Below are 26308 nucleotides of genomic sequence, written 5' to 3'. Positions count from 1 at the left end.
AAAAGGAAAAATTTAAATAAAAGTTGAAATTTATAATTTTTTATAAATTTTGAAATTTTTTTGAAATTTCCAAAATTCTATTCGGTATTTAATGTTTTTTGTATTTTAATTTTATTAGGCAAAGATTAAATCGAGTGGCAAACTACAATAGTTTTCACCATGCCCATTGAACTTTGTAATATCACTGTGGATGAATTTCGGCGTGTGGCCCATTTTCCACATCGCTCGCTGATCGCTGCGCGCCCGGAAATGCCCGTACGCCAGGCACTTAGCACAATGTCAATTAATAACATAACTTGTTTGCCCATTTACAGGTAATATTCGTATTAGACTTTTAAATGTTATATTGAAAATACACATCTCTTCCTATATTAGTCATGATCATAATAAAGGAGTTCAGGCTATTATTACTTTGTTGGATATTTTGGATTATATTCTCCGCTATGCTAGTGTTGAAAATCATGCAGTAACCCTAGAAGCAAAGAAATTATCTGATCCTATCGAGAATGTTACTAGGTTGGATGCGGATGCAGAAAGCTACCGAATGTATTATATCGAAGGATGGGAAAAGATGGAAGTGGTACGTCAGTGAATTTAGATCTTGATTATTTTATGTTCATCTCTGATATTAAAGTAGTCTATCAAAGCGTTTGCAAGTGGATATCATCATGTCCTAGTTAATGATTCTACTCCATGGATCCTTTCGCAGAGTGATATTATTCGTTATATCTATAGTCATCCTGAAAGTATTCCAAATGAGATCTGCGTTAAATCTCTCTCAGATTATGAAAAAACCCTAGTAACAGCACGGGATGATATGACTGCAATTGAAGTGTTAAGAAAAATGAGTGATGCTAAATTAAGTTCGCTTCCTATCATAAATAGGTAATGGAGTTATTTTCAAGTGAAAGGATAATTGTTCACCTCTCTATTTTTACCTTTAAAAGTGAAAATGAAATCGCTGCTAACATGAGTCTGTCGGATTTGCGTGGTATTACCCTTCAAGGTATTCAACGGCTTGGATTGCCAGCTATTGATTATTTGAAGGTAGCTATTAGCTTTTTTTTTAGATATATAAATGATATTCACTGAAAATTATTAAGATTCATGGATGGCGAAGAATTGAGAATAGAAAATCAACTGATCCGGTTGCACTGCCTAAGTCTGGGGTTATCATTGATTCAATTCAACTCATGGCACGTCTCAAAGTCCATCGAGTTTGGGTACTAATTGAAAGGAAACCCATTGGCGTAGTATCAATCACAGATGTTATGAAGTTACTAGCTGAACTCTAAACGAGATTTATTCATATATATTCTATACACAGTGAGACGGGCGATTATTTTCCATCCGCTTATCTCTCATTTCCTTTTTTTGGTGATACATGATATCTTTTTCTCTGTCTGATTTTCGTGGCAAAAAATTACAGCTGGCTAGCTTATTAGCGCTATAAAGTGCTTGCTCATACGACCCCGCATCTAAAAATATATATGCATAAGCGTCAAAAAGTCAAAGGATCTAAATAGTAGTGTACCATGACGCCTTCCTACAATTCCTACATTTTTAGTGCTCGGAATTCGCAGGTTTTCTCTTTGAGGCCTGAATCCACATAGCTGCATAATTCGCTCTATCTCCGCGAGGTAAGACTCGTATCTCCCATTTCGTATTTGCTCTGCAGAGAAAATGTGTTTTTTGCCTGAGAGTGCAAAAAAACAACAAGGAATAACAAAGACCCTGCTTTCCGTGTTAGAATGCATGAATAGAAGCGATGCTTATTCTCAATCAGCATACTTGCAATCTGGCCCACTTCTGGTTGCTACAATAGGAATCCTTTGTATTTTATTTGAAAATTAACCTAAGAAGCCAATTTCAATAAGATCCCTAAGTGAAAGATATTGACTCACCATGGTATCATTTCATCAGCGTGATTTCCGATGAACCATTCTACTCCCTCATAACGTAAATGAGGTGGGTTTAGAGTTTCCACTAGTTCATCAATTAGGTATTATCAAATACAAAATAATCTTGCAAAACAGTGAATAATAACTACCGACTAACGATGTGTTTTCGTATAAATCCCACACTTTTCGTTTAGCAAGATCTATCCCAAACCCTTCATAACCTTCTGAACACAGAATATGTGTAAGCAACCCATTGCCGCATCCTAGCTCAACGAATTTTCTATATATTAATATATGGTTAAAAAAAGCAAAATACAACTGAGAATTCGACTTACCCCGAACTGCCTTCAAGTTCCCACAACGAGATGATAAAGCTTGCTATCAATAGGTCTTCATAAACAAATTTTCGAGGGTCGGTTTTCTCTGGCCAATTTCTTGAATTCAGATATAAGCTCGTATCAGCAGATTCATATATTTCAACATTTATCTGTACCTAACCCATCTGTCAGCATATTTTGATTTAAGCCTCTCATATTTGTTTCTAAATCGATCCTTAGGCACTAGCTGATCATGGATCATACGCTTCTTGTAACCAAGACTCGTGTTCACACACCACCGGAAAAGTGTGTGAAAGAGCTGTTTTAATGCACTTCTCTACATTTTTTCAATTAAATAAAGATAGAGATTTATAATATCATAAATGCTTACCATCTTGTCTGACACCTGCACTACCATATCCTTTTCTAAAGGCATTATTTCCATACACAGTTTGGTAACGCTGAGCACGATGACCAAGAAATTGATTAATTGATGCATTGATATTCTGATATCCTACTATATCTTTAAATAAAGTTGACCTACCCATTTATTTCTGATAGAATAAAGGAGAACGCTTTCACCTATGTAAAACTTGTTCAGCTGCAAGAACTTCAAGATATCAGAAAAAGAAATCAAAGATTACCTTAGGATAATAAAATGGAAGTTCGCCTTGGGGTGTAAATGTAGCCCTAACTATTCAATAATTTTCGATTTAAAGATGATTTTAACAATTTGCTAATAAAGTGATAAGGACCTCCTTCAGCTTTTTCAGATATTTCAATGCACTCTTCTACTACTGGATCCTTTGTTGGACGTTTGGAAATTAAACGCCGTTTGATCCTTCTCGAATTCCCTTCTACCGTATCGAAAAATATTTCTCCATACTTCACCGGTGGAATTACTAAATTAGGCTCCTTTATCCATTGTTCCTATTGTACTTCATCTAAATTAACTAACCATCGGGAATTGGATCATGGTTATACTTACCATTACTTTATAAAATACATCCACTCCTCTTCCATTTGCGAGTGTAATAGCTGTTTCCCCAACTAGAAGCCAACCTTCTTCTAATAGCAGTGGGGAAAGGGAACCAAGAGGCGAATAGTAAGTTGCATTAAAAGATGTGAAATATTGATCTTTCATCAAATTTGAATAAACATATAGATATACCTCTGTTTTGACATAAAACAATAAATATATAGAAATTTTATTGGCCACATGGAATACTGTGATACTAAATATTTTTATTGCACTTATATTCCAGAACGAGTATATTTAGGCAAACAAAAACGAATACGATAATCACTATAACGATGGTTTATATTACATAATTCTGCCTACCATTGCAAATTCAATAAAACTTGTATCCTTTAATACGACTAATAATGGACGTATATGAAAGTATATGAACTTACAATTATTTGGCAAAGCATTTTGAAAGTTTTGTTGATGTAGTCCCAAACACGTGTCTTATGTTAATAGCCAGTTGGCGTTGAGGCATTGGATATATAACTATTTGATCATATATATTGGCAGAAATTCTTATCTCTACCGATAGCTATAGTACCTACTTCTGTTGAATCTTTCAGATTAAGTTTGATATTCTTAAATAAGGAACGCGGGGTAAACTTGGTCATTGATCCAAACTAGGATAAGAGTCTGTGCCCAATTAGTCTTCGTGCTCCTATATAATATCTAATTCAATAAGGCAAATTTCCTTATATCTCTAACCGAGGAAAAACCTTGTGCAATTTGATGATTCACGAGATTTTTCGTTCTTTCATCGAATTTTATGGGAGGGAGGGGCCTCAGTAAACCAACTACTTTTACAAACTGCATAAATTGAGTGAAATGCATGTTAACTTATTCTCTATTCTTATTGCACTTGTTGCTCTGTTTGCCACGGTGCATAGCGCCTATATCTGGCCCCTGCCCCAAAATTTCAGTCAGGGGAATAAAACAGTCGGCATTGCTAAAGATTTCAAGATTGTGGTTCAAGGCGAAGGTGCAAACTTGGATATCCTTAGAGCGGCCGCAAATCGTTATGAAGAACTTATTATTAACGAGAAGTGGGCTTGGAAGGTAAAATGGGCGCCAACTCCAGTGAATTCGTCAGGCGATGCAATGAGTCGTCAGAACATGATTCAAGTGGGTCCAGCCGAATTCCAGTTAGATGGTGTGCAAGTGACAGTGGAAGATGCAAACCAAAGCATTGGGTTAACTACTGACGAATCCTATGTGTTGGAAATCACTGCTGAAGTAAATATTTGTAAATAATATCATGTGGGTAATCATTAACACTTTGTATATATATAACGGAAATTTTGCAATCGCAGGAAGGCTCCAAGGCCACAATCCAAGCAAAAACAGGTAAGTTCTTCACTCTCTCCGATTTTAATATCATATCTAGCTCACAAAAGGTTTAGTATATGGTGCTATACATGGCCTCGAAACGTTGTCACAGTTGGTGAGTATGAATAAGGGCGAGCTTGTAATTGCATATGGTAAGTCTTTATTGTATATCGTGAATCCAAATTGAAGCTCTAACTGGTATATATATACTGGTATATATAGCTCCTTGGCATATAGAAGACCGACCCCGATTTCCACACCGAGGAATTATGATTGACGTGGCACGAAACTTTCTGCCAGTTGAAGATTTGAAACGTACCATCGATGGCATGAGTTTCGCCAAGTTTAACGTGCTTCATCTGCATCTTAGCGATCAGACCTCATATTCCTTGGCTTCCGAAATCTATCCTCACCTACGCGAAAAATCTTATGATGTAGATGTACCTGGTTTCATTTACACATCGAATGACATCAAAGAGCTAGTGCAATATGCACATGAGGTACTGTTGTAAAATTAAGTGTTTTTTAGAATATTAACCAGAAAATCTGTTTTACGCAGCGAGCAATCCGAATTATCCCAGAAATTGAAATGCCTGGACATGCTTTCGCTATGGGTTCAGCATTTCCAGACATGTTAATTTGTCCCAATGTTCAACCTGACTGGCGCGCACTAGAACCACAGCCTCCAAGTATGCCTAGTAACTATTACAAACATATGCTTCTTATTAATATAATCACAAATTCTTAAAGCCGGGGAGATTAATATAAGTAACTCTGCGTCTATGGAGATAATTCGCAATATAATTCATGAAGTTGCTAGCTGGTTCCCTGATGCTTCCATACACCTTGGGGGTGATGAGGTTTGGAATAATAACACTTTAACTTACTAAAATAATATTAATCCTAGGTTTCTACATAGGTTGGCCTGAAATGTGCGGAATACTTGGATTTCAAATTTTCCTATATGACATGATCAATTTACTTACATCTTGATTTTATTTCGGTTGTTAGGCTATAAGCAAGATCCAAAATTCCAACAGTATCTCAATTCAACTGGATCCACAGTCAAGGATGCCATGCAAAATTTCACCGATCAAATAGTTGGCTTTGCAAAGGCAGTGAATAAAACTGTGCATGTGTGGCAGGAGGTATTATTGAATAAAGAGCTAAACCTCACTGTCCCAGATGTAGTTGCACAGGGTTGGACCTCTTCTGATGATACTATAGCTCTAGTCAAGCTTGGCCACAAAGTAGTGGCATCGCCAGGCAATTATTGGTACCTGGACTGGTATGCACTCTTTTGTGAGGTCATCGAATTTAGTTTATATTTTGAATATTTTACAGTGGTCACGGGAAACATGCTGCTGGATGGATTGAGTCAGGTGCCTGGTGTGACCCCTATAAAACTTGGCAGCGCATGTATACCTATAATCCGATCGCCAATCTGACAGAGGAAGAATCAAAGCATGTTCTAGGAGGAGAAGTCCCACTTTTTTCTGAACAAGTAATTTGAACTATTACAGTTAGCATATTGGAAAAATATTTATGGTTATTTTCTCAATAGGTGGATTCAGTGAATTTAGATCGTATGATTTGGCCTAGAACAGCGGCAGCCGGAGAAGTACTGTGGTCAAGCAATACTGCTATTGATTACAATGATCCATTTGGTAGCGTCAAAGTAAGTTTGACAGATTGGTTTTTCCATGCAATCTTATTTTGTTTTTTGTTACAATCATCTTAATTCGACTATCAATTAATAGCGAGCTTATCCACGTATACAAGAACTGAGACACCGGCTGATCCATCGATACAAAATTGCAGCCGAGCCAATTTCTCCCCTGTGGTGTGTAACTCATATGGGATGGTGCGATCTTCCCAAAGGCTACGAAAAATAATGTGAGGAAAACAGTTTGCTTTAAATATATCAAGAACAAGTAGCAATGATTTAATGCGTATCTATTAAATTATATTTATTTATTCATTTTAATATACTATATACTTTTTGCTGTATCTTGTTACCATATTCGAGATCTCTAAAAAGAATAGGTCCACAGAAAAAATCGATTTAGAAAAGTGACAAGTTAATATAGTTGCAGCTTAAAGAAATGGCAAAAAATTTTCATATAAAAAAAAGAAAAATAGACCAACAATTCTGCTTGTAGATTCGTTGGCAATATCATGGTAATATCCTACCTATTAAAATAGTGAGTACGAATGAGTGGATGCATTAAACCGCCAACCCCTTTTAATTCGGATTAGATGATTCATTAATATATGGTTTGGTATAAGGATTACGCTTTACATGTCCAATAACTCAATATGGCTATCAGTACGTTTGAATTATCGAACTCTTAGTGCAACTTTCTAAGAAGAAAAATAAGTCTATAGTTTCGAAAATTACTCTTTCAACGGTATTATTGAATCAAAGGAGGATGTACAAGAGCTCATTTTTCTGAGAAGAATGTTTTGCCAAATTCATAAGAAGATATCATTATTGCACAAGAAGGTGTTATCTTTAGCACTCTTGGGATTGCGCCTGTCATAGATGGGATTGAACTTTGATTAAACTAATCGAAATATATTTAGCTTAGAGGATATATATTAGATAACCCATACCTGTCATTAGTCCTCCAATACCTCTTTCTCGAATCACTTGCCTCATTACGTATATCATTCTGGTGCTAGAGGAGAATTGATCCTTTGCTATTCAACATCTTTGAGTTTATAAAAATTACATAATGTCGCTTATGAAAATTTACATTTAATTTGACGTAAGGTCTTAACGGTGTCAAATGGAGTAGTGACTATTGCAGCAAGCTATATTAAAATTATAATATTCGCATATATTTTAATATTTTGTTATTATATAAGTGTTTACAATATTTACCGATCCTGATATAGCACCTGCAAAGAAAGATACTAGGACTTTCACACGAGTATCCACTTTTTCTTTTGTCAAGCGCGACAATATATGTGCCTTGACTCGCTCGTATCCCAACCAATATATTGCTGCCAGAGAGAATATATTAATCGAAATTCAAGAAAGAAGAAAGATAGTACTATTACCTGAAAATGGTACATCCCGCCATAATGTTGCAGAGAGACCATCCCATAAGGAGCGTGAACCACGCGTGCGCACCATTTTTATGATTCCATCTAAAACAGCCCGATATCCTCCATGTTCTGCTTGTAGTCGAGTTCGAAGAAGTTCTAGAGGAGATATTAGTGTAACTGCAAGGGCTAAAATATTTGTAATATTAGTGGAATCTGCAACTGTAATTCAAGCTCTACTTAGAATCAACTAACCTCTAGATGTACCACCCGCAATTAAAGGTGAATATTCTTGCAAAAACTGTGAATGTCTGGACTTTAAACGTAATCTTTCCTTAAACGCATCATACCCAGCGTAGTAAATGACGGTTGAAGGTACAGCCATAATTCTAGATTATCATATTTATCCATTAATCCTCATCCTGGTGTTTCATAAAAGAACGATAGAAAGTTTACAATACTGGAGAAAGGCCCCTCCATAAAGATGTAACGCCCTCATAGCGTATTATTTTAACCATTCCATCCTACAAATAAGATAAAAAGACAATTAAAAATTGAACAGTGTGTATTCTAACTCGCAAATCTTACCAGTGTCCCACGCATTTCTCTCGATTGCATGCACCTTGAAGGTTCTGCCATAATACACTCTCGTGAACTTCCCTCACCAAGCGCAGATATAGTCGTATTTCCACTGAAGAATACTTCCCTGCAACATTGTCTTATGGATTGCTCTGTAGTTCCAGTGGCTGCCTGTGATTGAAGACGCGTTTTCACCACATCTAAAGGTGTTACTAAATTTCCACAAATTGAATGTCAAGAGAGATTTGCAAAGAATATATATATATATATATGATATGTATTGTTATAAACCTAGCAAAGATGTAAGCATTGCACCTCCACATGCTGAAATTACTCTTCCTACTATGGGCACATTATCTGAGGAGGGAAGGATATCTCCTTTGTTATCGATATCCATAGATATTTTCTTTATTCCGTCATCTGAACGTTGCCAAAATGTCGGCAAAAGCGAATGTAAGTTCAGATAGACTAAATAATTTAACTTTGGATAATCGAAGGATATAATTTAGCCTCTAGGTGAGATTTGGACTTGGATACATTTATTGAATTGCATAAATTCATTATGTATCGAATATCATCGATATTTTGACCAGTTTTCCATACCAAATTTCTGAATATCTCATTACTATAGGTCGAACGCTACCTTTTCGAATCGCATCCTATCCACGTCAATTCAAGGTAATTCTATTATGGGGTTTAGCCTATTGGAACTTCAACCAAGCAAAATATCTCTCTTTCAATTTCGGGCTTTGTTCAAAAACTTGGGTATTTTGACTTTGTAATTTTTTCATTTTAAGGGCCCTAAATTTCATGTGTTTCGAGCAATATAGGACAATTCCAAATTTTTAATAATTATAATGTCGCTGCTATAGTCCATATCCCTATTGCACTTGCAAAACGGCTATTTATATAAGATGATCAGTTTGAAAAATCTTTCAATACATTTGAAGTACCGCTGCTCAATTTCGGTACAAATTGAAGCATCTCCTACATATACTGTCATCCTAGTCCATTCCTATAAAACTTACATTCGTATGTGAATTCATTTTCGAACCTGCAATTATACTTGATATCAAGAAAGTGCTCTAAAAACGAGGTATATTGTAGATCATGAATAAGACTATAAAACGACAGGGGAATTTCTCGAGTAATTACAGAATATAGCATGATTTTCTGTAGTATACACGACATAGCCGATCATATGTACATTATCAATTAATACAAGTGTGATTTGAGGCTTTTTCTTCTCTCAATTTCACTCCTAACCTGGAGTGCTGGACTCAAAAAATATAAAAAATATTGCATGCACTCCCTGGAATGCAGTGGTAATCTTACTAGAATCTTGCTAGCAATGGTAATACACCTATTTGGTTTCGATGCTTATAAGTATTGAATTTTTCTTTTTTTTTTTCATTTATCTTACATATTAAAATCTAGGAAATTTTAAACTATTAAAGATTCGGACCTCAAACTATTTTTATTCGTGTTTAGCAGTACACCATACAAAATCGATTAGTCTGTTTTTATAAATTATGCCAGGTTTCATAATTTTTACTTTTTGGTTCCCATTCATCTATATAAATATAATTGCCCAGTTACGAATTGATTTCGATTTGCTCTATTATTGTGCTTAAAAGATAGTATAACTAGAACTACGTAAAAGCTTTCATAATTTACATCATTCGGTTATATTTCTTTTCTTTCGCACTATTATGTTCTGTCTCGGATCTCGCAAGAAATCAACTTCGAACCCTATCCGAGCACCCTCTGGTGCCCTTCGAAATCCTCCTCAGAATATAACATTGCCGAGTCAGCTTTCTCGTGCCCGCTCTCTTAAGAATCGCCCTAACTCCACTGGGTACGAATCGAGAACATCCTTTATTCAGGCAGCTAATTCATTAAGAAGATCAAGCAGCATCAATACTCCAGCTGCAGTGTATACCCGTGGATTAGTGGATAGAAGCAGTAGTAAAATTCCTGCGACTATGATATAGAGATGCCTATGAGATGTGGTAAGTTTTCCCTGTTGTTGTATGGTATCATTTGATGATATTTAACTCCGTTAAACTTTTAAAAGAAAACCAGCAAAGCATTCTAAGATAATATCTGCTCGCAATCCCGAATTGGCCATAATGAAGCAGGATTTAAGGATAACTGTCAATGTATATGAGTTAATACTTCTTAGCCTATATACTGTAACTGAAAAATGTATAATCACAGAACGCCCTTTCACTCCTAATAATTTTAAATATTTATATGTATTCATTTTTAATTTATATGTGTTAATTAAGAAAATTATCAAACTCATCTAAAATATAGGATTTTTGATAAGCCACAGTTTTTATTTTTTCGGTTAACAGTCGCTCCGGACTTGTCTGTGAAAGCGAGTGTAATTGAGAGAATCAATGAGCTGAGGTCTATTTGTCAGATATTTTGGATTTGTTGATAAAGATTTCTTTTATTAGTTAGCTTAAATAGTTTTATAAAATGTTATTTTCATGTTTCCAGTCTTCGACAGATCAACCGTTTTGGCGCACATTACTTACGCATCTCTGTCCTTGTTTTTCCGTCGGAGGTGCAGTAGCGCTTCGTGGTCGCGACTACTTTCCTGATCCACATTATATTGAAGAAGACGAACGTGATGTCGAATTTGAAGCACTGCTTGCATCCCAAACACGATGGGATCGCTCTTCTGGATTCTTATCGGGAAATCCTTTCGGCAATCTTGTAGAGCAACAAGGAGAAGAGGATTTACTTCTACTTGACGAAGATCAGGCTCAACAGGCAAACCTGGTGCCTGATGAGGAAATTGATGATTTTGCAAGAAAAGTAGAAAGAAAAGTGCAAGATGGAAATGAGTCTGAGCTGTATTAAATAATATTATACGATCAATTTTATATTGTAATTTATTATCATTCTTTATTAACATACATTTTATTACTGGATATTAAGTAAATAAAATACTGGCTATTAATTTATCACACCCGCTATTTAATCACATTCGATATAATATCCCTTTGTCTTCTTCAATTATTAGAATTGGTCAAAATATTTACATGGAAGAATGCCGAAAAATACACAATAGTTATAATACATAATATGAGATAAATGGCGTATAGAAAAGGCTTTACAGGAATGATTGAATATTGATTATTCATGTGGATTAAATGTCAGCGAAATAGTTAGATTTAGAACTTCGATGCTCCAATTCAGGTGTCCACTCTCCACGCCTGTCTCTATTGCGACTACGGCGACGATCTCGAGTTGCCACTGGCGTAAGTTGAAGTGTGGGAATTTCAACCATAGGGTCTTGATTTTCTGCCGCTAAATGTGGGCTGTCAGCTTCAGCTCTAGGTAAGGGTGAAAACGACATCATTTTCTTTTCTCCGTCGGCAGTTAGTAATGAATGCGCTTCGTCCATGGAAGTGGTTCTAAGATCAACTGCATCGGACCCAATATTTGTGAAAGGCTTGTTTCTGTTATTAAATATCCATTCGTCAGCATTGGGTGCAGGCTTTGAAGTAATTATATCCTAGAGTAAGAGGAAAATAAAGGTGAAATTGGAGAGACTAGAAGTGGGGGGATGTAAGAGTTTACAAACCAGTTCTCTTTTAATGATTCTTTTAAAAAATATAATAGGATTAGCATATTTATCCTATTCATTACATTAATTAAATGAAAATATAAAACTTACGTGCAGAATTCGTCCAACGGAAGATCATTCGGGTCATATCCAAACGGATCCTCTGTAAAGAGAATTTGTAATTCGATCTGAATTATGAGTATGTTATAATGATATTACCTATCTCTGCACCTATGCTTTCGATTCCTAGTAAAACATACGAGGCAATAAAACATATTACAATAGTAACTATAGTAGACAAAAACCGTTGGCCAACAAATTTTTTAGGAAACGTAATAAATTATACGCTAATACCGTAATGTAGGGTGCCAACTAGCTGGAATGGGAGCGATAAACAGTACACCCAAACACTTATGTGGAGATGTAGGGCATATGAGACAGGCATCGGCGTCCGACGAATTCCTAGTAAATCAAGGAATATAGATTTCAGAGGTAATTTTACGAGCAGCTATTGGTGTCAAAGTGTACTTTCAAAGCCCGTTAAACATTCGATCATTGTATTGACAATGGCATAGAGATTAGAGATGGTAGCTATATCAGCTTGTTCAAGTAGGTGCACCCTTCGAATATAAGAGCTTAATAAATAGGTGATCTCAAGTGGGATATTACTAGGAGCAGACTCTTCATTAGGTGCTTGCACACCCATTCCAGGGACTTCCATTGCTTTGGGAGGTTCAGGCATATCCCAGAAACATGGAAAGAGCTTAATAATTATTGGTTTTTTAGTTAGTTTGCCTTGTCCTTCAAGAGAGATATTGGATGCCGGTGTAGAATAGCGAGGAATATGCTGAACAAGCGTCCATAGGTCTGCATAATGGTAACCGAATTCCTCTCGAAGATAATGTTTCGTAGACACCGCAAAAGCGACCAACAAATTAATGACTGATTTCTTGGTGAGAACGTCTTCAGTGGTCTCCTCTTCCACCTGAACCCACATATTTCTCGCGAAATTTCGAACAGTATTATTAACTGTGGACCAAAGACGCCGTCCTTCCCAATACCTTTTTTGAAATGGAAAAAGAAAATACAGTTTACAATTTACTTAAAAAAAGAATCACAATTCATCTACCTTTCATATGCAGTACTTCAATGTTGTAATGCAACAAGTGTAATAAATTAGTAAATGATGATGAAAAAAATTTTTAATACTACCTACTTTGTGCGAAATGCTATTAGTAATGAAATAACCATGCTGATGGTGGTAATGAGCGAGGTTCCAATGCTCAGCTGGTACCCCATTTTTTCGTATAATAAAGTTATGATTGTCGAAAAAACCGTGACTAGAGCCACGGCAGGGAACACTCGCAAAACTACTGATGCTGATTTAATGTTCGCCATATGGTTAATAAAAGCTTGCTCTGAGGAATGTCAAAAATTAGAAATAAGAAAAAAAAAAAGAGGTGGGTAGATGTTCTAATATATGCCGAACAAATAAGGGGAATAGGGAAGGGCGTGAGCACACAATGACATTTTAATACAAGTAAGAATACAGAAACCCCTGTCTGTGTGAGAAGTTTCATTGCACACCCTTGCAAGAGAGATGTTATGGATTTATAAAAAAAAACCATTGAAAATGAATTTTTAACCATCAGCGAGAGCTTTGGTGAATAGATATCATAGATATAAAGATAAGGATAATGTTTATTATTGTATATTCGTGTATTTTTTGAGTTGTTTTATCAAGACTGAATATGTTCGGCTGAGGAATAGTGATATCATTTTAACGTTGTTTAAAGAAAGATAATCGCGGTTGATCATTTCCCTGTAGAGAAAATAGCGATGACATAATTGTATTTTTCTAAACAGTAATGAACAGGTGTGGAGAAGTTCAAAACTTGTTTAGTCGAATATTCCGCCAAACAAACTGTCCAAAGGCATATTCTTACTGTCCCTATTAACATTACGAAATACAGAAACAATATATGACAGATCTGAGTATCTAAATAGAGCTGGAAGTGGTGACCTTTTCCATAGGTCTGGAACACGGGCAGGGCAGAAGCCCAGGATGGCTAAAATAGCGTCAAAACAGCGGTATAATTTATTATTTATAATAGTTTAACTACGGCATCTCAGCACTTTAGATGATCGGGATGCATTATATTTCTCAAAACAACCTCTTACAAACTAACTTCGGAGTTGGAAGTCATAGATTTTCATATGTCCCGAGTTCCAAGATCTCTGCTTATCCTGGAATTTAGCAGCGGAGTTTGAAAATGGATACTGATTTCTATAGAGAATATGAAGAAACTCTCTTGATCCACTTTCCACTAAGAGATTCCTTTCCCACAATTCGCACTATTTATCTACCTGCGAGTATGAGTTGCTATGCCAATATTTCCTGGTAACTTCTCGCCATATGTTCAGATTCTCCTATAGTTGCAAAAAGACTATCGAAAATCAGCTCTAAGAGGTTATTACGGCTATCCAATGATTGTTTATAACTCAATTAATTTCCAATTTGGTTAGATCTCATTTTATTTTCTTTTTTCCCAACTCCTTAGCAATGACTTACTAAATCTATCGTTTTATTGAAATTAATTTGCATCAAAAAGGATTCAGCACATACCCCAATATTCATCATTAGTTTTCACTTTTACGTTCCTTCTCGTACTGTTTTTTTATTACGTTGTGAATCTGCACTATGCAGCTGAAGTGCCCAATATCTCCCTCGTCAAAAACGCCTCTCCTCCCAATATACACACGACCGGGCCATCGACGGAAACCATCTATTCCGCGGACAGAATTATCTATTCGCCAAATCCCATCCCGTATGCGTTCCCTCCTTGTCCTCATATCGCTTATTTCTGCAACTGCTTTTTTCTATATCACACTTATAAACTTCCATCAAAGCACACAAGAAACTTTAAGCCGCCAGCGTTTAATTGCTACTCTTCGTCATCAGCGTGAGATCGATGCTAAGTACTGTGGAAAATCGCCCTGTAAGTTTCTTTTTCCTGTATGGGTTGGTGAGCAAGAATCGAAAGCGCAGATACATTTCCACCAGCTAGCCCTGCTGGCTAAAAGTCTTAATCGTACTGTCGTTCTACCGAACGCAAGCAAGGGCCGCCTTGGTTCATGCCAGCAATTTCCTTTTTCACATTATTTTACCAACGAAACTCTCAATGAATTTAGTTTCTTAACACAACAAGCATTCTCAAACTGGCTTCATGAACGACATCGAGCTCCAACAGCTCAATTTGTGATGATTGAGAGAGAACGAGAGATGACGGGAGAATTACCGGCATCGTATAAGTTACATAGAAAATACTGCTTACGATCACTACCACTTAACTACGCTCGCCATTTACCGCTTCGAATTCCCGCGCCCATGACCCAGGATGCAATGGAAAATTTTGGAGAGAAAGTAATCAAACAGTTAGAGAACGATAAGGGAAATTTCAATATGATGAGCTGGTTCCGTCGGGATACGGCAGATGTTCTTCTTGTGCGATATGACTTACGCTTCCCTTTATTTAATTTGACTTCTATGGGGCCTCCTCTGGTTTATGATCGTTTATGGTACGACCAAGCTATGAGTGTGGCGGAATCCCTTAGACCGTTCATTGCTGTCCATTGGCGTATGGAAACAATGCCAGCTGAGGTATTGCCAGAATGTGCAGTGAAACTTGCTAATCACCTTAATGGGATCAAGCAGCGTCTTAATATATCAACTGTATATTTGGCAACGGATTATCCACTTGAGGGTCGCTATGCGCATTCTTCGACTTGGCATAGTAATCAGATGGAGCAGGGGCATCACGAGGCGATTGGATTACTGAAAGAAAAAGTTGATATTGTCACTTGGATGACTCTCTATGAAAAAAAGCATAGAGATATTTTGAATCAGACGACGAACTCTCTAGATCCGGGGCTGGGACCTGGCGTAGGAGTACTCGACGTGCGCGATTCACTGACTCCGATGATTGAGGATGAAGACGATGCAAAGGTGGATGAACAGTTTGACCCTGGACTGCTTGGTATCCTCGACAAAATTACAGCTGGCCAATCCACTTATTTCGTAACTGGTCCTCCCGAGTGTGCTAAAGCTTCTAGTTTCACAGCACAGATAGTGCATGAAAGAGAATTAAGATTCCACTTAGAAATGGCAATGCTCCCAGAAGAAGGGCGATTACTTAAGAACGTGATGGAGCAGTGGTGATTAACCTTTTATATTTGATTATATTTGATTAAATTTTCCTGTAAATGTCCCTTTTTTCATCACTTATTGTCGATTCTCTGAGTTTTTTTTTTCGTTCTGATATTTGAGTATTGTACTTAGCATAATACCCAAGAGTGTTCTATTATAAAAGCCTTCAAATGCCTTAAAAGCTATCAAGGATGCCGATGATATTAATGGCATGGAAAAGAGAAGGAAATTGATGGATAGTATTCATCGCACTTTCGTAATTGAAAGCCAGGAGTAAATGGATTTTAGTTGCGTGTAATTGAAATTTAAATCTGTAAGATTTGGGTTAAGTAAACTCAAGTTAACGCGTATACTCACGCATGATCTTAATCCGATATTTCTTCAGAGTTCACATAGTCATTTACAATATTTCTCTTAAAAAGTGGTTCCTCAAATTAGTGTACGTTTCCTGTTTGTCGATTAGAAGTCGCTTGTTATCTTGAGGGATAGTTTTAGATTATTGTGGGATAAAAAATATAGAAGTTACTCCAGGGACATTTTCTCATTGCAAGGTAAAAAAGTGGAAGTTAAACATGCTTGGTCTTCAGCCTTGTTTTGATAAAAGCTCTGAACAAGTGCGGCAAAAGATTAGAAAAATCAATCGTAGTTTATATTTTTAACCCACTCGCATAAAAGAAAATCCAAAGGATATAGATTAGTCTATCATTTCCATGTTCAATATAGGCAGTCCATGAACAGTGAGTTGTATCTCTCTTTGTTGAGATCTTCGCTGCCTCTCCTTGAAATTCATGCTCTGCTGAGCATCACGATATATTTCCACGAGAAAAGGCTCTTTTTCTGTTGCAAGTGATATCAGATTTACGATAGCGCTACCAGAGACGAGTACACTAGGTAAGGTGATTTCGCCAAATTGCGCGACCAACACTGCATCCGCGTCATCTGGTGCAGGTCCTGCAGGTGTAAAGAGCTCGTCTCCCATATTCGCAAAAATAACAGCAAGAGCGCCAGCACGTTGTGCGAATATAGTTTTTCGAGCAAAAGTACATGACCCTCGTGGAATGACCACCACTTTACCGCGAACGCGCGCTTCCTGCTGGGCCGTATATTCATCGCATCCATATGAAGATGGACCGAGAAATATCAATTCACCTCTTATCCCTTTTTCTCGTTCGTTTGCGGATTGCTGAAGGAGAGGAACGGGAGGACCATAGAGAGCTTCAGCGGCTAAAAAAACTTCTGCCGAGTCAACTGGGCTTATCAGCGCAATCCCTCGCTCTCCCCTCCCAGTCAGAGTATTTTTAATTAGCTCTTGTATGCTGTCATCTTCATTCTCTTGTTCTGAGAGGAAGGATTTCAATTCCTTGCGCCCAACTCTCAATACTTGTCCTGGTGCAAGCCTTCTTATATATGATATTTATTAATATATATTTCGATATAAATCTTAAATTAAATGTTACCAATAGTTTTCTACACGAGTAATTTCGTATCCGTTCTTGGGTTTCAGTATACGAGAAAGTTCAACACGTAGTCCGGACAAGGTTGAAGCAATTAGACCACGCACATCTTCAATAATCGATCCCTTGGTGCTTTCATTCTCTTGACCAAACACCAGCTGAATTGTAGGCGGCATCGTGTTAGGTATCTATGTAAAAAATTCAATGCGCGTTAAAAAATAGCTCCACGTAGATTTTTCAGCAATCAATCCCTCCCACATAGCTCTTCTTAAGTAATAGAATCAATTGGACAAATTACCTCACAGTAGCCTCCAAGCTTATGCCAATGGGAATGTCGATCTTCCGTAACTCCTACAGTTTCGCGAGCAAATTCTGCATCTGGTCTCGCAGGTATAGTGGAAAACATAGATTTGTTTACTGCAGGGCATTCACGAAGTGGTGATGGAATACGACGAGTGAGCTTACGAAGGCGAGCAGCGAAGGTTTCAACAATTGGAGGTTTGGGATTTTGATACGAACGAGGAAGATGCAGAACATGACCCTCTAAATGATAAAATGTAATTTCGCATATAATATAAATGTATGAGATTGGGAGAAATCTTCAAGCAATTACTCACCAGTTGTGAATACGTAATTCGAATCCATCTTATTAATAGGATTATCAGTGTCGAACAATAAGTATAAATACTTGAACGTTTCGCTAAGTACAAAGCTTTCCATTCTGTCCTCAAGCTCTCCAGTAATTACATTTCCAATTGTAGCGAAACCGCATTTCACACGAGTGCGATTGTTAAGATCATGTAGGATCCTTTCACCAACTTCGAGATAAAATGGATCTTTTGTCGCCTAACGTATTTTATATAATGGAAATACAATGACTTAGTGTTATCAGAAAACTAATAATTTAAGTATAAGTTGTGTATTGATTACCTGATAAAGAAAATAGGTACTCTCAACTAGTTCAGGGCGTAGAGGATAACTCGCAATATTAATATGTTGGGTGTGCAAATCAAATCGCTCTGGAAGCGCACCATATTTGCGCCAAATGTTGTAATAAAGAAGATGGGATTTAACTGCACTATCCAAATCTCCATACAACACCTTGTCCAATAAAATTAAATCGTTGATTGAGATAATGAGAATAAATGTGAAATCACCTGTAATCCTGGGAAGAAAGCTGATAAACTGTCTACCCATGTTGACATAAGCACTGCGTTGTGCATGTGCACATTACGGTAAACATGGCCTGTTCCATCACGAATATATCTGATAATAGAAGAATAGGCCTCGGAGAAAATTTCAAGATAATCATCCTCCCCGAATAGGATATAGGCTTTCAGCAGATACTCGTAAAAGGAGTCGATTCCAGCTCCAGTACTAGAAGCAGTATGTATCCACTAGGAACGTGCAATGTTATGACAGAAAGGTATGAAACATTAAAAAATAGAATTCTAAATTACCTGGCCTGTTTGAAGATCAATAACATTCCCTAGTAGTCCTAAATCGGATCTTCTATTCCAAAGGGCATATAACGCTCGCTTAGCAGCTAACTGCAATGGGAAAAGAAGATTTGTGTTATTTACAACAAAGTTAAAGTATTGTTGTTCATCTAGCTTCTTACTTCGAATGAAGGGTCCTTTGTAAGTCTGCTCAAAACACCAAATTCGAGAATTAAACTACCTGCTCCTGCAGTACATGTTTCTGTAGTTTCTGTTCTCGGAACGCCATGTCGTAAATTTACCTAATAGCAAATTATTGTTAATATAGGATGGAAGTAACCATCGTATTTAAAAATATACTCGGGGATAAGGCAGGCCAGTCGGCGACTTCTTAAAAGCGGGCAATAGCCGTTTTCCAAGATCATATGCTAAATCAAGTAATTCACCACCGTAGCTTGGGATGGCATGTCCGAGGGAGGGATCTGATGCTAAGATATGTGCGGATAGCTAGTATGAGTAGAGTTATAGTTATCAAATTGAAGCGCGAATGAATATCGACATAACTCTTACCAGTCCACCTAGGACTCGAATATTCACCTCAAATACCTGAACTTTACTATCAACATTAAATCTTACGTTTTTAACCACCATCTTAACTGCATTTTCAAATTCCGCTTGTTCTCCCAAGATCTATTGTAAAATTGGAAGCGTGAAAGCAATAGCATAAGATATAAATCTATATAAAACATACTGCAAGCGTGTCTAAAGAGTCCACTAGCGTCAGAGAATAATCGCCCAAGACATCATTCACATTTATATTTGTACTATTCGAAAATTTATTAATTGACCTATTTGAATATATATGTATGCTGATATATATAACTCACGGATCGCTTCTATCGTGACCCCTTCCCGAGCATAAAATTGGATTAAGCTAAAAAGAAGTGTTAAGAATTGCTAACGATGTCTAAGGAGAGCAAAAGGAGTCATTTACTTCATCCTGTGGGAATGCATGATCGAGATAATTATTGTAACCGTGAAAAAACATCTCCTGCAAGTAAAAATGGAAATGTAATTAAAAAGAAGAGGTGCTAAATTGTGCCAAATATTAATTTCCCAACCTTTGCCGCATCTCTGTTCGATTAGAGAATAACAGATAAGATATCGTTAATATATGATAAAACCAAAAGTAGACGATCAAATTACCTTAAAGCTAACCTCCTTTCCGTGGAAAAGCTTTCTACTATATTTGCTAATATGCAAATATACCCAGCGATGGCCACTATTAAATGCCATTTTCCTTTCATTCTAAAGTTGCCACCTAACCTCCAATTTCACAGAGAGCCATAAGTCTTACCAACAATCTTTCGTTCAAAATAGCTGTGCCACTGACATGGCTTGCAACGATTCAAGCTGAGTGGTTGGTTGATTGAAGATTCGGGTAACTATATTTTCGATTTAGATTGTTTGGCACTTCTCATCTCATCCGTTTCCACAATTTCATCATCTCTAGACATCTGAGAGATAGGATAGTTATATTCATAGTTTGGGACCAGTCAGATGGGGAAGTATTGATAACTACTATACCTCACACTCCTACTCTCTCCACCTCCCTCATCTTTGTATCGCGGAAGTTTTGTGTCTTTCCTCCTCTCATTTTCTTTATTATTTATTATATCCTTCCGTTACTTTGATTTCTTAGTGTATCCTATCTTTCCGATTTACATTTTTGCATATTCTCCGTATTTATTATTTATCGTAAACAATTCGAAATTCTAAAAGATGCCACCAAATAGACAGCTCACTCGAGGAGCGACTCAGCTTGCGAGGGGTAAGACTCTTATCCGCCCGGAGCGATACCAGAATCCTACCCCTCTCCTCACGGGACACAAAGATCGTGAACCATTCGATCCCTGGGTTCTTTTCTCTCGAATCGTCACATTTTGGGCACCTGGGTTTTTGCTCACTAAGTTAGGCAAATCCGATGAGAGTATGCAACAGGCTTGGCGAGAAAAAATTGCACTCTGCTTTCTTATTATGCTGGTTGGAGCAGTTGTTGCTTTTTTTACTATCGGATTTCAGACTCTATTGTGTCCGCCGCAAGAAATATCCAATATTTATATTCCTTATAATGATACAGCTCATAAAGGTGATTCATTTTTGCATTTGGTCATCCTCTAAAGCATGCTAAGTACGACTCTTCAATATATAGGCGTCGGCATACAGGGCTGGCATTTTAATATAGAGAATTTTAAGGCCCCGACCGAAAAGTCCAGAGAATTATTTAACCTTGCCTCTATCTCTGGGACTGACGCAACCAACTATTTTCAGCATGGAACTAACATTTTATCCTGTCAGCGCCAAAATATTCTACGATATAGGGCTGTAACTTTCAACCCTTGCCAGACCGACAATGGCAACAATGGATGTCCTCTTGAACCCTTCACTGAGGCTAATTTAGCGAAATATGGCTTAAGGAACGAATCCAAACAAGTCGGATACGACTGGGTCCAAATGGGTTATGATGGTCTACATAACTATTTCATTGTTGATGGCAATGTGCTCAACTTAGATCCATATATCAATGCAAACCCAAACCCAATTCCAGGAGATTTGGTTGATGCTGTAATTCGTAAGGTGTTAAATTCTAATCGCCCTGTGGGTGGCAAGGACGCAACTAGGCATTTCTTTCGTCAACCAGAGCTAAAGGATGCAGTACAATGCCTTGTCGATAAATATTACGCTGGCCACATAGATAAAGCGAAACCAAGCTGTTTTGTTGCCTCGGTTGTGCTTTACGTATCGCTCACTATTGTGCTGGGGATTTTGTTTGCTCGTTTTGCTATGGCACTCGTCTTCTCATGGTTTATCTCTTGGAGGCTCTCTAAACCTCCTCCCACGGTCCGCCAGATACATAACGGCGCAATGGAAATGGCAAATGCTCCGTGGGCTAAGCGTAATGATTCCTCAAAGTCACTCAGTGGAATGAGTGGAATAACTTGGACGGATGTTGGCAATGACCTTTTCACAGTAATGCTGGTGACCTGTTATTCGGAAGGAGAGTCCTCTATTAGAAATACTGTAGAATCGCTGGCTTCGACGATATACCCTGATGATCGCAAGTTATTATTTATAATTGCCGGTAAGAGTTGAACTTATTTTTGATCTAAAATATTTATACTGATGATCTCTTTATTAGATGGACAAATTACTGGGCATGGCAATGACAAGTCAACTCCTGATATTTGTATTGACATGATGGAAATCGACCCCGCATTCCAAGATCCCAAGCCTCAGAGCTACATTGCAATCGCACAGGGCTCAAAGCAACATAATATGGCTAAAGTTTATGCAGGCCATTTTAGTTAGTTATTTAATATTATATCCAAATTTGATTTCATATTTATATCTTTATATTATATATTTCCAGAATGCAAAGACCATCGAGTTCCAATGATTTTGATTGTCAAGTGGGGCACGCCGGAGGAGCAGGGCAAAGGCAAACCAGGGAACCGTGGAAAGCGTGATTCGCAGCTAATTTTAATGAATTTTTTCTCCCGCGTTACCTATAATGACCGCATGACTGCTCTTGATTATGACCTCTTTCGGAAAATTCAACACTTAATGGGAGTTACACCTGATTTCTTCGAAATTGTATTGATGGTAGGTATTTCTGCATAACACTAAATTCTGGAATTCTAATGCTTTTTATCTTATTTAGGTGGATGCTGATACTAAAGTTTACCCTGATTCACTTCGCTTACTTGTGAATTGTATGATTAATGATAATTTGATTATGGGTCTGTGTGGGGAAACGAAGATTGCTAACAAGCGAGACTCATGGGTGACGGCTATACAAGTGTACGAGTATTACATATCTCATCAGTGAGTATTCTTCTTTATCAACAAACGTTACCTATAGTAATAAGTCAACTTTATTTGAAAGCCTTGGAAAAGCGTTCGAGTCTATTTTTGGTGGTGTTACATGTTTACCTGGTTGCTTTTGTATGTACAGGTAGAGTATCCTATATGACTTGTTATTGCTTTGAAATATAAAGCTAAAGTACATAACTTGATTAGGTTGAAAGCGCGCAAAGGCGACGATGATTGGGTTCCAATCATTACAAAGCCTGAAATCGTACAAGAGTATTCCCAGAATGTTGTAGACACCCTCCACCAGAAAAACTTGCTTCTGCTCGGTGAAGACAGATTTCTTTCCACTCTTATGCTGCGTAATTTCCCCCATCGTAAAATGATGTTTATGCCACAAGCAATTTGCAAGACTGTAGTTCCAGATGAGTTTCGCGTGCTGCTGTCTCAACGTAGACGGTGGATTAACTCCACTATCCACAATTTACTTGAGTTGGTACTCGTTCGCAATCTATGTGGAACTTTCTGTTTCTCTATGCAATTTGTCGTGTTTCTCGATCTTATCGGAACGGTCTCGTTGCCTGTTGCGCTAGGCCTTACCGTTGTATTAATTGCTAATATCGCCAAAACTCCCATTACTTCCTTTACCGCATCTATCCCAGTGATACTCCTTGTGATTGTGCTCTTTTCTCCTGCGATCCTCATTCTTATCACATCGCGCAAGCTCGTGTACGTGATGTGGATGTTTGTTTATCTGTTTGCGCTTCCCGTTTGGAATTTGATTTTGCCTGTCTATGCCTACTGGCACTTCGACGACTTTTCTTGGGGTGAGACACGAAAAGTCACTGGAGAGACTAAAGGTGATGATCATGGCAAGAAGGAAGGCCTATTTGATGCATCCAAAGTTCCGATGAAGCGCTGGGACGATTGGGAGCGACAGCGCATGCGCAAAGCAAAACGAAAAGACCGTCAGCGCGCTACTATGGCTTCCGGAAATACATATCTTAGCCACCAAGCACTGGGAGTACAAAATGACATGTCAAGTCAACTTCTGCAGGCTGGCGGCTACAGCGATGAGTATTCGGATATTAGCGATGACTTGGGTCCTCTTCAGCAGCCATATGACTACCACAATTCAGGAATGGGATATGCACCACCAGTCCCACCTCTCCCACAACAACAACAGTTTTATTATCATCAAGAGACGCCATCTTATCAACATCATCAACAAACCTACCCACATAAATACGAGCCACAACATAATTCGAGTTTTTAAATTCGCCATTCTTTTTATACACATAGATATCCCTTTTTTCTCCCCCTGATCTATTTATTGTTATTGGGCTTGTAAAATCCATTGAAATGCGAATATATTGTTATTTATTAACACGGCATTTGATTTGACGCGTTTAATTTATATTTGCATAAACGATAGATCAGAACAAAAACGGGAACTAATATGACCATAAGTCTTTTCGCATTTCCCTTTTTTCCTTTCGTATACCATTTTTCCAGTATTTAGTATGCTCCGCAATTTAACATCATCTCCTTGTCATTTCCACGTTTTCAGCATTTGCTTACACGAAATAATAAATCAATGAAATCCCGGCTCTTTCTTTTATTTTTCTTAATTATTGCCCTCACAACAAGTGCCCATCTTCAGCAGCATCCAGAAAAAAAGGCAGAGCACAAAGAGAAAAAACGAAAGGAGCAGCATGTCAAAACTCCAGGTGTTTCTGCTGGTACGCCTCTTAATCCTGATGTAGTTATCTCCAATGCAGGCACTATACCAGGAGGGAATATCCAGCCAATACCGAACGGCAAACAGGATAAAAAGAAAGTTGTACCAGCAAAGGATCCTTCATTGAATCAGGATCAAGGGGCTCAGCTGAGGCCTGTGTTTGCAGGGCAATCATTAACTGGAGGAGCAAGTCAGATAGCATCTATGCCGCCAAATTCGATCGGAGCAAATCCTACATCTCAAGGCTCCTTCATTGCAACTAATTCTCAGCCAACAGTCACCCAGGTATACAGCGCAGGAAATTGGGCAGATCCAGCTTATGGTGCTAAGATATTTGTTGTAGTTTGGTTATTGTTTTTGTGAGAAACACATCTGTAGCTTGAATATTTAATTTGGCACCCAGTTTCATATGTGATATATGTAAATTTCACCATATGCTATCATTACATTTCGTTCATAATCATCTACAATCATCCACTAATATGCCTTACGAAAAATCAAAATAAATCTAATATGATATATAACGTTTTATTAAATTAACATGTCGCATCAGATTGCAAGCGATACAAAAATTCAACAAGAGGCTGCGATTGTGATGGTAATCGCCCACTGTAAAGTGCATCTGCAACAATATCACTTGTCAACTGTTCAAGCCACTCTTGGTATTTTATGTCCAATTGCGGATGTTCAGTCGCGTTCAGCGTCGCTTTTACCGTATCGAAGTTAGCCTCTATACGTGACTTGTACTTTGTAAAGCTTCCTCCGACTTGGTTAATGCATTGCTAAAATGTGTCTTGTTAAATTAAACTCTTAACAATATCCATGTAAATTATCTCGACTTACGTATAAGATGGCCAACTGATGTGCAATGTACTTATGATTGATAAGCTTAAGGTCTGCTTGTAAACGCAATGAAATTGTAACCAATTGATTGAGAATATTCATTTGTTGGAAATGTGCTAACAGATATTGAATATATTAATGCAATTTTCGACAAAAAACATAATGTCAATAGATAGAAACACCAATATATACCTTGGGCATCTTTATTCCCATGCATTCCCTTTCCGTAGCCGAATAGCTCGGCCGTTCTGGGAAAAATTTTGGATAATCCTAAATCCGAGATATACCACTAGAAATCATAATGCTGTTAACATTATCTCTAGTCGTAAACACAGCTACAATAAAATTACCTCCAATGGCTTGCCATGATCTTCTAGCTGCTGTAATGATATTTGAATATCATGCACCAGTCGCTCTATTTCCTTTTCTATTACTCTTCTTTCCTAAATCGATTAAGAGGAAATCAAATAATTAATATCATTATTATGCAGAATGCAGGCAAAATAGAAATCACTTGTTCAGGGCTTTCATTTAGTTTTGCAATTAAGATTTCAATCCTTCCCATCCCATTCAGAATTTGTAGCCCAAGGCGCTTGCGTTTAGAACCTAGTCGAGGTGCTAGTGGTTCTTTAAGATGTATGGTAACTATTCGTAAGATTTAAATCTATTTAATAAGTTATCCTCGAAGTATAATATAAGCAAAGATGAGTATACCCTCATGAATGGAAACCATAGACAAATTGATGTCAACTAAAGGTGGTGTTTTTACGAGTTTGCTCATGTGTAGGAGTAAAAAAATTACGATGAGTACTTAATTTTTTCTAATCTCGATTTACTTCGATATACGAAAATTGATTTCAGTTTCTGAAATTCATTTTATTCATGATATAAACTCGTATATACGTTTACCTTTCTATAGAGAGAGATTCTTTTGAGCACCACCTGGTGTCTATAAGAGCATACAGAGCTG

At 37.4% G+C, this 26308-nt stretch overlaps 11 protein-coding genes across 11 annotated transcripts; 6 read left to right on the top strand and 5 right to left on the bottom strand.

Moving 5' to 3' along the window:
* Positions 1-159: 159 nt before the first annotated feature.
* Positions 160-1295, top strand: VTP21DRAFT_10047 (uncharacterized protein; the record flags this gene model as incomplete). Its single annotated transcript, XM_069389340.1, has 5 exons — positions 160-314; positions 376-580; positions 638-885; positions 948-1047; positions 1104-1295. 5 exons carry the CDS (start codon positions 160-162, stop codon positions 1293-1295), a joined length of 900 nt encoding a protein of 299 aa, XP_069253773.1.
* A 22-nt stretch (positions 1296-1317) lies between these two features.
* Positions 1318-3209, bottom strand: VTP21DRAFT_10046 (uncharacterized protein; the record flags this gene model as incomplete). Its single annotated transcript, XM_069389339.1, has 12 exons — positions 1318-1478; positions 1535-1734; positions 1792-1830; positions 1905-1986; positions 2051-2181; positions 2237-2335; positions 2395-2555; positions 2610-2679; positions 2763-2800; positions 2863-2912; positions 2974-3148; positions 3207-3209. The coding sequence occupies 12 exons, from the start codon at positions 3207-3209 to the stop codon at positions 1318-1320; spliced, it is 1209 nt and encodes a 402-aa protein (XP_069253772.1).
* Positions 3210-4070: 861 nt separating this feature from the next.
* Positions 4071-6466, top strand: VTP21DRAFT_10045 (uncharacterized protein; the record flags this gene model as incomplete). Its single annotated transcript, XM_069389338.1, has 11 exons — positions 4071-4478; positions 4556-4589; positions 4646-4723; positions 4794-5071; positions 5131-5260; positions 5322-5431; positions 5491-5503; positions 5583-5859; positions 5916-6075; positions 6136-6249; positions 6332-6466. The coding sequence occupies 11 exons, from the start codon at positions 4071-4073 to the stop codon at positions 6464-6466; spliced, it is 1737 nt and encodes a 578-aa protein (XP_069253771.1).
* Positions 6467-7015: 549 nt separating this feature from the next.
* On the bottom strand, positions 7016-8598 carry VTP21DRAFT_10044 (uncharacterized protein; the record flags this gene model as incomplete). The annotated part of the gene is made up of 9 exons (XM_069389337.1): positions 7016-7107; positions 7188-7274; positions 7331-7388; positions 7459-7580; positions 7638-7811; positions 7878-8011; positions 8079-8146; positions 8211-8413; positions 8493-8598. 9 exons carry the CDS (start codon positions 8596-8598, stop codon positions 7016-7018), a joined length of 1044 nt encoding a protein of 347 aa, XP_069253770.1.
* Positions 8599-10688: 2090 nt separating this feature from the next.
* On the top strand, positions 10689-11075 carry VTP21DRAFT_10043 (uncharacterized protein; the record flags this gene model as incomplete). Its single annotated transcript, XM_069389336.1, has 1 exon — positions 10689-11075. One exon carries the CDS (start codon positions 10689-10691, stop codon positions 11073-11075), a length of 387 nt encoding a protein of 128 aa, XP_069253769.1.
* Positions 11076-11364: 289 nt separating this feature from the next.
* Positions 11365-13182, bottom strand: VTP21DRAFT_10042 (uncharacterized protein; the record flags this gene model as incomplete). Its single annotated transcript, XM_069389335.1, has 7 exons — positions 11365-11677; positions 11896-11947; positions 12004-12072; positions 12139-12246; positions 12313-12845; positions 12914-12928; positions 13001-13182. 7 exons carry the CDS (start codon positions 13180-13182, stop codon positions 11365-11367), a joined length of 1272 nt encoding a protein of 423 aa, XP_069253768.1.
* A 1303-nt stretch (positions 13183-14485) lies between these two features.
* Positions 14486-16003, top strand: VTP21DRAFT_10041 (uncharacterized protein; the record flags this gene model as incomplete). The annotated part of the gene is made up of 1 exon (XM_069389334.1): positions 14486-16003. One exon carries the CDS (start codon positions 14486-14488, stop codon positions 16001-16003), a length of 1518 nt encoding a protein of 505 aa, XP_069253767.1.
* Positions 16004-16685: 682 nt separating this feature from the next.
* VTP21DRAFT_10040 (uncharacterized protein) lies at positions 16686-20191 on the bottom strand (the record flags this gene model as incomplete). The annotated part of the gene is made up of 15 exons (XM_069389333.1): positions 16686-17388; positions 17449-17633; positions 17744-17988; positions 18063-18291; positions 18376-18546; positions 18603-18842; positions 18906-18995; positions 19067-19186; positions 19245-19391; positions 19455-19574; positions 19636-19708; positions 19772-19818; positions 19879-19935; positions 20006-20018; positions 20091-20191. 15 exons carry the CDS (start codon positions 20189-20191, stop codon positions 16686-16688), a joined length of 2541 nt encoding a protein of 846 aa, XP_069253766.1.
* A 475-nt stretch (positions 20192-20666) lies between these two features.
* VTP21DRAFT_10039 (uncharacterized protein) lies at positions 20667-24030 on the top strand (the record flags this gene model as incomplete). The annotated part of the gene is made up of 7 exons (XM_069389331.1): positions 20667-21033; positions 21097-22026; positions 22084-22248; positions 22315-22547; positions 22606-22769; positions 22831-22899; positions 22965-24030. The coding sequence occupies 7 exons, from the start codon at positions 20667-20669 to the stop codon at positions 24028-24030; spliced, it is 2994 nt and encodes a 997-aa protein (XP_069253765.1).
* A 321-nt stretch (positions 24031-24351) lies between these two features.
* On the top strand, positions 24352-24858 carry VTP21DRAFT_10038 (uncharacterized protein; the record flags this gene model as incomplete). Its single annotated transcript, XM_069389330.1, has 1 exon — positions 24352-24858. One exon carries the CDS (start codon positions 24352-24354, stop codon positions 24856-24858), a length of 507 nt encoding a protein of 168 aa, XP_069253764.1.
* A 173-nt stretch (positions 24859-25031) lies between these two features.
* VTP21DRAFT_10037 (uncharacterized protein) lies at positions 25032-26119 on the bottom strand (the record flags this gene model as incomplete). Its single annotated transcript, XM_069389329.1, has 6 exons — positions 25032-25277; positions 25339-25454; positions 25531-25627; positions 25689-25781; positions 25853-25983; positions 26053-26119. 6 exons carry the CDS (start codon positions 26117-26119, stop codon positions 25032-25034), a joined length of 750 nt encoding a protein of 249 aa, XP_069253763.1.
* Positions 26120-26308: the final 189 nt, after the last annotated feature.

This window comes from Calcarisporiella thermophila (assembly GCF_041956535.1).
Source record: "Calcarisporiella thermophila strain CBS 279.70 unplaced genomic scaffold VTP21scaffold_6, whole genome shotgun sequence".
Lineage (NCBI taxonomy): Eukaryota > Fungi > Calcarisporiellomycota > Calcarisporiellomycetes > Calcarisporiellales > Calcarisporiellaceae > Calcarisporiella > Calcarisporiella thermophila.
This window is presented reverse-complemented; position numbering and strand designations above follow the sequence as displayed.